Below are 10,866 nucleotides of genomic sequence, written 5' to 3'. Positions count from 1 at the left end.
GTGTGCTCCGCAGCACAGGGGCTGCAAGAGGAGCTCTCAAGCACAGCCATGCTCCGGCTGGAGCTCCCGGCTGGGCTCGGCCAAGCGCTCGGTTCCTCGCTGCCGCGCTGTCCCGGCCGCGGGGGCCCGGAAGCGCGCGCGGGGGAAGGAGCCCATTTCCCGTGCCCGCCTGCCGCTTCCGGGTCGCGCGCCGGGTTCCGCTGGAGGCGGCGGGGCGGGAGCTGCGGGGCGGGCGGTGGTTCCCGTCCTCCTCCTCCTCCTCCTCGTCCTCCTCCTCCTCCTCGTCCTCCCCGCCTTCATCTCGTCCTCATCCTCGTCCTGGTGCCGCTCGTGGCCGCCGCGGGCTGTCCCGGGTGAGCGGGGCCGGGCAGGGCGCGCCGTGCGGGTGTCCGCGGGCGGGGAAGGGGAGGCCGCGGGGCCCGGGGCTGCTGTGCCGGCGGCGCTCCGGATGCAGGTCTCTTCCTCTGCCAGTGTAGGTTTATCACCCCTCCCTCCCCACCATCGCCATACAAAACAAACAAAAAAAAAAACCAAAAAGTGTCCTTAGCCGAAAATTCGCGGTGGTTCTGCTGGTGTCCGTGAGTCCCTGCTCTTGAGAGCATCCCCGTATTCCCAGCGTGAAATTGCTGGGATTTTATGAAACCGGCCTTAAGCCGCGCAGTCTGTTCCTGCTGGCATGCTTTTCCTTCTCGAGGATGTGTGTTAACTCTCGGGTGTGTGCGAATAGCGTTTCCTCGGCAAAGGTGAGTTTGACTTGTCACGGCTCTCTCCGGGGAGATGGAGCGGCACAGGCAGCACACGGTGATGATCACTTTCTTCCTTCTTTAGTGGGACAAACATGGTTAAGTACTTTAATTCATATTTGTTTTGAAATCAGCCACTCATTTGGGGTCATCTAAAAGTACTGGGGTCTGTCACACCGGTGGCCCTAGACTTCTGGCAACTGTGTTGTGCTCTGGCTAACGCCAAGCACACCCAGACCTGGGAAAAGAGGAATAACACATCCCAAACTAGAGAAAGAGCCTCAGTCTTCCTGGAGTAATTACTGGACTCTGTTAAGCAGAAATTCCTGGAAAAATGAGTTTCACTTAAATGCAAGAGATGCTTGTATACTTCTAGCAACCAAGCTTGTTTTCTGGATATTCATCTTAAGAGTTGATACAATTGCACTCAAAGCCTTTTAAATTTCTGTGGCAAAGAAAAAATGTGACATTGCGAGTATTTTTTCCTGTGAATTGTAAACATTTCAAATACCTCTAATGCTTTAACTTTTCTTTGCAGATTAATAAACTTACTGAAGCATTGTTAAGGAGCTAGAGTGGGAGTGAAAGGAGCTTTAATTATTTAGTCCCAATTAGATATTTTGATTATAGAAACATGGTATTACTCTGGGTCTTGAAGTTGTAGGCATTCAGCTGGTCATAAGAAACGGTAATTAATCTTGGTATTTAAGTATTTCCTCTTTTCTGGTGGTAATGACGAAAATATTGAAGTTCAAAATGGCTTGTTCTCATCTTTAACTTTTTCCTATTAATTGCTTTAAATTAGTCTGTGGATTTTAATAAATATTTTGACTGTAATCTAACATTCGGATTCTGTAGCTTTTCTCTTGACTGTCCAGCTTGAACTAGGTCTGCAAGAGTGTGGTATGCTAATGCAAGTCATTGGTATGGAAGATGATTTTTTTATCTCCTCTGTAATCTAAGGGTTTTGCAACTACTCATGTGGGGCTTACTTTTAAAACTTCAACATCTTCTCCAGGTTTAAGTTTCTTTTATCATACAAGTTCTTCACTGCCATAATGAGGCTAGTAATTCTTGAAGATTACGATCAGGCTAGTGAATGGGCAGCCAAATACATCTGTAATCGTATTATCCAGTTCAAGCCAAGTCAAGGAAGATACTTCACACTTGGTCTACCAACAGGCAAGTTTTATTCAATGTCTTTGCAATAACTAAGTCTAGAACAATGTTTGTATCACTGATAGCAGATACAGTAATTAAAAGAACATAAATATTTTTGGTAATATTCTTTTTTTTTTAATGGATTTGATTTCTGTGAAAAGTTGTGATAGTTTGAGAAACTGATAAATACTAAATGATAAACAGCAGACTGCTTGTTGAAAATCATTGTAACAAAATTTGACTGTGAAGATATTTAAATACACTGAAAATGTGCAGATACACAGAACAATAGAAAAACTTTATTTAACAGGGAGTACACCTTTGGGATGCTACAAAAAGCTGATAGAATATCACAAAAATGGAGATCTCTCTTTCAAATATGTAAAGACTTTCAACATGGATGAGTATGTAGGTAAGATGTGCTATTATTTGAGAACATATTGTACTGTTATTTTTTGTTCCTTATAAAAACTATTAAATATTTTGTCAAAGTACCAGGTTAGTCTATTATATTTGTATTCCTATATTAGACTGGTGTCCCAGTATTTTTCTCTGTTCCTTTATCTACAAAAATGCAAAAATAAACACCGGGCTAAATCCAGTGCTTCACAGTATTTCTGTAGAAATTATGTTGTCATGTAACATTGGGACTGCATTTCTGTTGAAGACTTTACACTCTGCAGTGTAAAGGGATATGATTTATGTGGAGGGAATGTAAACCAGTTACCTTGTATGTGCCAACAGGAAACCTTTCTTCTCGATGTAGTTTCAAATCTTGCTTTATTTGACTCAGGTTTGCCTTGCATGCCTTACATCTGTTACCTACAGACTCGAATTAAGGCTGTTTGGTTAAATCTTGTCATATGGTAATTTCACTATAAATCATTTCAGGGCTTCCCAGAAATCATCCAGAGAGCTATCACTCCTACATGTGGAATAACTTCTTTAAGCATATTGACATAGATCCGAATAATGCTCATATCCTTGATGGGAATGCACCAGACTTACAGGCAGAATGTGATGCATTTGAAAAGAAAATTGAAGAAGCAGGGGGGATTGATCTGTTTGTTGGAGGTATGAGGAAACGCTCTATGGTTAGTTACAATTCAAGCACGTACACTGATTCTTTAATCACTATTTTCATGACTTGACTAAAGCCCAGATTTTTCAATTATTGTGTAAGAAAGTTCTGTGACTAACAAAGAATGAGTATAAATTCCAAAACAGAATGGTTGGTGTCCAAGTTTCTAATGACTTAAGTAAGTTTTATTGAAAATGGGGAAGAAAAGGAAAGGATGAGCCCTTTTTTATTCATTTACAATGTTTGAGGATATGTGTTGACTCTCAGGTCTGGAATGATTTATTTTTTTTAACTTTGAAAAGGCATTGGTCCAGATGGCCACATTGCATTCAATGAACCCGGATCAAGTTTGTCTTCAAGAACAAGATTAAAGACTTTAGCAATGGACACCATTTTGGCAAATGCTAAATACTTTGATGGAGACTTATCTAAAGTACCAACTATGGCGCTAACAGTTGGTGTGGGTACAGTGATGGATGCTAGAGAAGTAAGAACTCATTTAGTTCTAGTTGCATGTGTGTTTTCAAGATTAGTTGGTATTGATACTGGGATTGAAAGTAAAGAGACCTTTGTTTTGCAGGTGATGATTCTTATAACAGGTGCACACAAGGCTTTTGCATTGTACAAAGCAATTGAAGAAGGAGTCAATCATATGTGGACAGTTTCTGCTTTCCAGCAACACCCTCGCACTATCTTTGTGTGTGATGAAGATGCTACTTTAGAACTAAGAGTTAAAACTGTGAAGTACTTTAAAGGTGAGCACTGAATCAGAGGTCAAGTGTTTATGCAAAACCGACAGCTTTGAAATTATACTGATTTAAATCTGAGCCTTCCAATACTTTGCAGTCACTAATATATAATGTTATATAGTCAAAATATAAATATTAACCTATTTCTTGTGTTTAAAAAATTGCCAGGAGGCATAACTTGTGCTACCTACATTCCACACAAATCTACTTGGGAAGAGTATTTCCTTTGCTTCCAGTTTAAAACAATAGTTTGGTAATCTTTAACTTTAAACAGCAGTAATCTGGTGTTCCAGAATACCGGTCTTAAGTTTACTGGAAAGTTTAGCTTAAAAAAAATCTTAATACATTTATTAATCCTGATACATTTCCATGCTGCTTTTGCTGTGTGCTGTAATGTGATGTCTAGTAAACTGTGACACAGACTTTGAAGCCACCTGAGAACATTTTTCACGTGCAATTAGCATAACAATCTATGCTGCCTTTGAAAACACTGCACCCCTTTACTGTGTGTGTTTTTCGTATTTGTGGTAGGTATATTGGGGCAAACTTTAAGTAAGTCAGGATATTTGATAGTAATGGAGACTTCCAAGACTGAATTCTGTTTGACTGAGACAGTAGAAGCTGAGAAAAGTAGTTTTCTCCTGACTGTACTAGCACAGCACATGCAATTGTGTGACTCAGTTGTTTTTCTCGCTAGCATGGGTACCTGTAGTAGCTGAGGTATCAGAGATGAGGATTGTAATTTATTAAATTCTTTTTTAGAGCATTATATTACCAGTGCTCATATATGTATTGGATTGCAATTTGGAAATTTCTGTGATATTTATCCTGATACCTCATGTGGCCAGCTTGTTAATTTTGAATTTTTCAGTATGCTGTTCTCTGCTATGTATTTGTGGGATAGGAGGGAGGGTTAGTCTTTTCTTCTAGCAGTATAACACTGCTAGATAGCACTTACTGTTGTTTTCAAAGATAAACTTCTCTAACTGCTTGGATAAGTTTTAAACATTATCCTGTATTTTATATAAACAGAGGCTTTGCTTGGGAAATACAAACCTAATGTAGAATCATTAAATATAAACAACACTGAACACTGCTTTAAAAAACATCAAGGGCTACGATTTATGAATGTATGCTATTGTGTCACTGTTTAATTACCCTGTAATACATAGCAATAGAACTTTTAAAAAAGATGGTCTACTTTTAACTTAATTAATTTTACCTGCTCTCAAATCAGTGAGATTTTTTTTCCCCTTGTAAAATGGGGAAGTCAGTGTGGGTCAAATTTGGAATTATTTCTGAAACTTGATCTTCAGGTTAGACTTCTTAGGGAAGCTAGGTAGTTCTTAATACTGCTATTTATGGTAGTGATTTATGGAGATTTTTCACCACTTAAAACTTTCAATATGAAACCGCATTTTTTTGTTTTACAATCAAGTACCACATTGGCTGGTTAACAGATTAACCTATGCCATTTTTTCTAACTTTCTGAAAACCTGTAATAGGCTAAAATAATCAAGTGTGCTTATGGTCTTACTTGCAACTTTCTTGGAGAATGAAACAGAAAATGAGTTTTGAATTTACTGATTTATCTGCAGATAAGTTAGTTCAGGATAGTTTTTTACTTACTTACATGTGCTTGTTTTAAAACTGTGTGCAGAAATCTGTTTATTCAAAGCATACTTGAATATCCAGTGGGACTTTCCTCTGAAATAATTGTTTTGGCATCTACCAAGTGCATTCCTTTAAAAAAATCTTTTGTTTCTCACTGGTTTTCCTGAAACACTTTCACTAACAGGATTTAAATATTCTTCATTAAGTATGACAGAAGCTATACTTTGCAACCATTTTTCATGCATCTAGGAAGTGGGTAATTATTTCATTTCCCCTTTTTAGAAGAGGAGAATATTAACAGGAAGTTAAAAGCTCTAAAGCTCAAAACGTGTTTCTAGTTTACATAGTATATGCAGCTGTTACTCTTTCTGGACAAACAACTTTTATGTCAAATGTATATTTAAGTTTTTGTCACTGTTAAACTAGAAAAATAATACATTTGATCTAACACCTGTATTTTATATTAAATAATCACATAATGATTAGTAATAGATGCTGCATAAGATGCCTTTTTTGTGGTCACCTACAGTAAAGACATTAGACTGTATAGTTAACTCAAAGTTCATGTTGCTGCAGTGACACCAAGGTTACCACCAGCTGCATCATGTAGCAGAGGTATTTGAATATTCTTTGCCATAGATAATAAATATGCAGTACTGCAAGATTTTTCACGGTTTTTAAGAAAATTACTTTTAGAGTTGCATATTTTAATTTTAGAAGTCTTTAGTTCAATACTAAAATGGACTTTTACTTTGCAGCTTGTGAATACTGATCATTACTGTTACTAGTCCTCAAGGTGAAATGAGGTTAAAAACCTGCCAGTGATCCAATGTCATACATACCTAGATGTAGGTAACATTTTTACTAAGTTATAGCAAAGTTAAGAAAGAAGCATCTTTTTTAATTAATTGCACTTCAGCATTTATCAGAATTAAAGTAGTTGAAGAGGAAAAAAAATAACCCCCCCTAATCATAGCTATGAAGGACTTGTATATGACAAGGAAAAGCCCAGCTACAACAGAAAACAGCTGAACTGCTGAAATTGAGTCTGCACTAAGAGTCTGGATAATTTGATTTTGCCTATCTAGGACCACAAGTACATGATTATTACAAAGACAGTATTACCACAGTGCTAGAAAATTGCAAAAGAACTCAAGCTGTCAAAGTCTCACTATGTGTGCCTCTGATTTTTATGGCAAATTGTGGTATGAGGGAATTGCATTGCTGTTACACAGTTTTTAATACATGGAAGATCTATTCAGTTTATTGGGAAGTATTCCAGATGTGTTTTTTGGGTCTGGTATCAGGGAACTGTCTGGTCCCTGCTCAGCTGATACTGAATATGTCATTAGTATGCAAGTGATACAGGAATATATCTGCTGTTTCTGACTCTGAATTACTTTAAATAACCATTGTTGTTCTCTTCAATGAATTATTTAATGTATGCTTTGAGCAAATTCCAAATAAAAATGTGGATAGAACATGTTAACAAAGTATAACTAATGTAAAGCTGGCATTGTTGCTTTCCCCCCAAGGTTTAATGCATGTGCACAATAAGCTTGTGGACCCACTGTACAGTATGAAAGAAAACTGAAAGAAGACTGAAGAGGAACTCCATGTGGGTCAGCAGCAAGAGTTTTAGGTAGCAGATGAGTTCACTGCTATGCAATATGCTGAAAACTGTTTAAAATGGGAAATCCTAGGTACTGTATTTTTAAAAAGGTCCAATATCTGTACATTCACATTCCATCTGTTTGCTGTGTTGTGCATTTTGGTTTAACATTTGAAGCTCTGCTGTTGGCTGGTACATCACTAAATGGAACAGAACAAACTTGGGAGAGACTGCACGTTACGTAGAATGGGTAAAAGCAGAGCACTTACTCTAGCACAGCAATGTACTGCATCTGCCTCTTGTTAGAGATGATGACACTTCATTTCCCAGAATTCTTAATTTTTGGCTTGGTTAGTGTAACTACATTTTGCATTTGTGTCTCTAGGCAGAATGGTTTTGGCCTTTGCTAATACTATGGACTTGTAATAGTTGTACAATTTCTACTATGAAATGTTCTGTTTACATATATCTAATGTACACTGAGCTTCTGCACTTGGTTGCCTTAAATTTGTCTTAAACAGTTTTTGGGCATCTCAAGTCCTGCTGTATATTTCGGGCAAATGAAGATACAAAAACAGTGCCTAAAAATGCACCAAATTCTTTGAAGTTACAACATACTCCATGGATAAAAAATATTAAACTTCTACAATAGCACTTTTTCCTCTCAAGTACTTCAAATTACTTTAGGATTTTTATATTTTTGGTAATAAAGCTTTATACATAAGGAAGAAATCTCAGTGTTCCTTCCTGGAGGTACCTGGTCAATTATATAACTGATGTTACAATTAAAGGCCTGAAGAGAGCTTAATTTACAGGACTATAATGTCTGCAAATGATCATTTAAAGCCAACTGTTAATCACTTTTTCATTGTATCATTATAAACATTGAGCTGTTACAAGGAATGTTATTTCCTACTTTGAATATAAGTAAAACTTAAATATAAATCTCTTAGTTTCAAAATTGTTTCATTTCTAATATAAATTGTCATGAGTAAATAGTTCAGGATTTCAGGGGGTGATTAGGCACCAAAGGAGAAAGATAAGAGTTTACTGATGAAGACTTTTTTTGAGAAAGCCCTTGTTAAAAATACTCACTGCAAGAAAGTACAACTAAGCATAACTTCAACAATTTAACTTTTCACCTAAATGACAGGCATGTAGTCTTTATTACAAAATCACATTATCTCTCCAGGGATGTGGCAGGCTCACCTTTCATCTAGGTGACTTCTTTAGACTCATCTAGGCTCATCTTTCTCATAAATGGTCTTACAGGGTCCTTTCAAATCTGGACTGTTCTCTGATTCTGTGAAATTATAAAAGCATGGAAGAATCTTTTTATAGCGGTATAGAAAGCCAGGCCTAGTGTTTCAATTCTCAACAGTACATTGGACATCCACATATTTAGAACAGGTTTTCAGCTTTAAGGCTCAGTTTATGCACATGTATTTTTGAAGCATAATGCAACATTGTAGGGAAAAAAGTTTAAAAGACTGCCTTTCAGAAGAATGCTGTTAAGGTAACATGTGACTCAAAATGCAGTGTTAGGTTTGCCATTAGCCTCTACAGCTAAGCAAATTTGTAAACAATTCTATTACAAAAAGCATGAAACTAAAAGTAGTAATGAATTTCCGTTAGTATTAAAGGAATTGAATCAGGTTTCATCTTGATGATCATTATCCTTCACATGCCAAAATGGAGAATTATATTGAAACAATATTCTTGTTCTTTATTCCAGCACACCTTTCAGTCATGTGCCTTGCCTGGCATCCTTACTCACTAAAGCCCTCTGTCTTCTCACGATGTGCCAGATCACAGAATTAGTATCTTTTCTCCCTTTTTAACTACTCGACCTCCTGTGAAACACAGGCCAGTTTAAACACTGGTACAGCAGAACCTGTCTGTCCTTGAGTGGGTCTGGGACTGTTATTGCATCTTTTAATGCACAATTTTTGGTTGTTCTCCAACTTCTTTCTCTTGTTAAACTATTTTTTTAAATGTTAAGTGCTATATTATGTAATTTTTAAAGTACTACCACACTGTTTCTATGATTTTATTCCTTAAGGTACTTCCAATCATTTTATGAAATATCATTTCTTCAGGAGAGTACCTTCCAAACTTGTCCACTACTAAGAGCAAGTCAGCCCTTTAAGTTGCATAAAGTTTAACCTGTTACTCGGCAGTAATGGCAAAGCAAGCATTTTCAAGTTCAGGAGGTCTTAAAAGTAAATTCTAAGTTAGCCTAGCACATCAAGGTAACCATTTTATTCTTTTTCTCATTTTAAGCTATTTCCAAAGGAAAGGGGGAAATTAAAAAGTAACTAGATAGAATCAGGTACATTTGTGTCAAAAGCTAATACTTCATGTAATTTACAGGTACTGACCAGTTAATTTAAAGTTCCTGTTCTGAAAACTGATATATGTACAAGATATACTCAGAATTAAGACTACAATTTGTAAAAGCTAAAACAGATTCTCAAGGCAGCTCTATCCATCTATGTAACTCATTTAATTAGGTAACATACACTTGATATGTCTGTCACTCCACAAGAATATGATTTACTGCTTGGATAATCTCTAGCTCACCTTTAGCTTCTGCCTTATTCCTCAGTACAGAACCAGTGCTTGTAGGTCTAGTTCAAGGAATGGGGAGAACCTCGTTTTAGCTCCTTTGCTCCTAGCATGTATCCCTGCAGCTGTAGTTCCTTAAATGCTGGCTTTTACAGGGGAGGAATAATAAATACATTAGAGAGCCTTTATCCACAACATCCTTCCTTTCTTCAGGGTCAGTGGCAGCAGCTTAGGTACCTTTATTAAAGGTACAGATACCTTGTTCACATCCAGATCTTTGGTTTTTCAGTGCATCTGAAACAGCTTCAAATAAAAAATAAAAAAAAAAAAAAACCCAAAACAACCATGAACAACCACAACCAAACAGGAAAAATGCCCCAACAAACCAATAAAGTATCAGAATTCCCTCTGCCCTTTTTCTACACTTTGAAACTAATAAAGGTTGAAAGGGAAAGGGAACATGTCCTGAACGTGTCCTGTTCCATTCCATCCCTCCAAAGATTTTCCCAATTCCTCCTTGTACGCAGGCTGAAATAAAACTAGTTTATGAATAAAGTGTAGGTACAAGCCCAAATTTAAGGGCAGGCTTTCCTGGAGTACTTTAATAGGTATGGCTAGCAATTTTTTCTCTAATAAATATTTAATAACAAGAAATTAAGATTTGTGAAGAGCAAAACTAGTCCCTGGAGATCAAAAAATTAATGCAGCTTAAAAGCTTTTGGAGGTGGGTAAACAGTTGTAAATACTGTATATAGCAAAACTGTATATACTTACTGTATATAGTAAATACTGTATATAATTTATAATTGCTTTGTGTACACTTCCAAATTAACACTTCCTGTTACGCACACTACACTGCAGCATTTAACTGGGGATGCACTGACAAACTTTAGTCTGTAAACAATATAAATAAAACTTCACCAACTACACCAAGACATGCTATACCAAACCTTAATGTTAAACAATTTTTTAAGGCCTGAATTGGACTTACTAGTGGAACAATTACAGATCCTGTGTTTTAATGTATGACAACTTACCATTTCCCTGGAGATGAGCACAGCTAAATTAATACACTTCAACTGGTTTAAAATAAACAGCATGGTAAATTTAAAGTCTTTTGATTTTTTCATCTGATGTGGTTTCCCAGCATCACGACTTCCTGACAACAGCAATTTTAGAGAAAGTGAAACAGGAAACAGGCTTGATACTTTTGTGCCGACAGTTCAAACTTTAAAATAAAAAAACAAAACTACCTTTAAATTATTTTTATAACCTTTTTGCCATGTGGTTTCACTCTATATATAGAGACTTGCAATACATAAAACATCCAAAATTATG

The 10,866-nt window shown here is 36.9% G+C and overlaps 1 protein-coding gene and 1 long non-coding RNA gene across 3 annotated transcripts; one reads left to right on the top strand and one right to left on the bottom strand.

Moving 5' to 3' along the window:
- Positions 1-210: 210 nt before the first annotated feature.
- Positions 211-7,905, top strand: GNPDA2 (glucosamine-6-phosphate deaminase 2). Of its 2 annotated transcripts, XM_038136125.1 has the most exons (7): positions 212-353; positions 1,762-1,925; positions 2,215-2,316; positions 2,796-2,978; positions 3,288-3,472; positions 3,566-3,740; positions 6,884-7,905. In XM_038136125.1, the coding sequence occupies exons 2-7, from the start codon at positions 1,802-1,804 to the stop codon at positions 6,940-6,942; spliced, it is 828 nt and encodes a 275-aa protein (XP_037992053.1). In that variant the 5' UTR covers positions 212-353; positions 1,762-1,801; the 3' UTR covers positions 6,943-7,905. The 2 variants fall into 2 exon arrangements, with proteins under 2 accessions (XP_037992052.1, XP_037992053.1); XM_038136124.1 differs by having other exon boundaries at positions 211-353; positions 3,288-3,740.
- LOC119700663 lies at positions 4,768-10,279 on the bottom strand. Its single transcript, XR_005256858.1, has 2 exons — positions 9,544-10,279; positions 4,768-8,263 (listed from the first exon to the last, which is right to left on the bottom strand). It is a non-coding gene; the product is annotated as an uncharacterized LOC119700663 (long non-coding RNA).
- Between the last annotated feature and the right edge of the window lie 587 nt (positions 10,280-10,866).

This window comes from Motacilla alba, chromosome 4 (genome assembly GCF_015832195.1).
Source record: "Motacilla alba alba isolate MOTALB_02 chromosome 4, Motacilla_alba_V1.0_pri, whole genome shotgun sequence".
In the NCBI taxonomy this organism is placed as follows: Eukaryota; Metazoa; Chordata; class Aves; order Passeriformes; family Motacillidae; genus Motacilla; species Motacilla alba.
The sequence above is the reverse complement of the archived record's forward strand: the minus strand, read 5'-3'. Positions and strand labels throughout refer to the sequence as shown.

What these genes read in the sequence shown, in the direction of transcription:
- GNPDA2 (XM_038136124.1), top strand. Translation starts at nt 1,802, where the DNA reads ATGAGGCTAGTAATTCTTGAAGATTACGATCAGGCTAGTGAATGGGCA. An exon ending in CACACTTGGTCTACCAACAG is followed by an intron (nt 1,926 to 2,214) that starts GCAAGTTTTATT and finishes TTTATTTAACAG; the next exon opens with GGAGTACACCTTTGGGATGC. An exon ending in GATTGATCTGTTTGTTGGAG is followed by an intron (nt 2,979 to 3,287) that starts GTATGAGGAAAC and finishes AACTTTGAAAAG; the next exon opens with GCATTGGTCCAGATGGCCAC.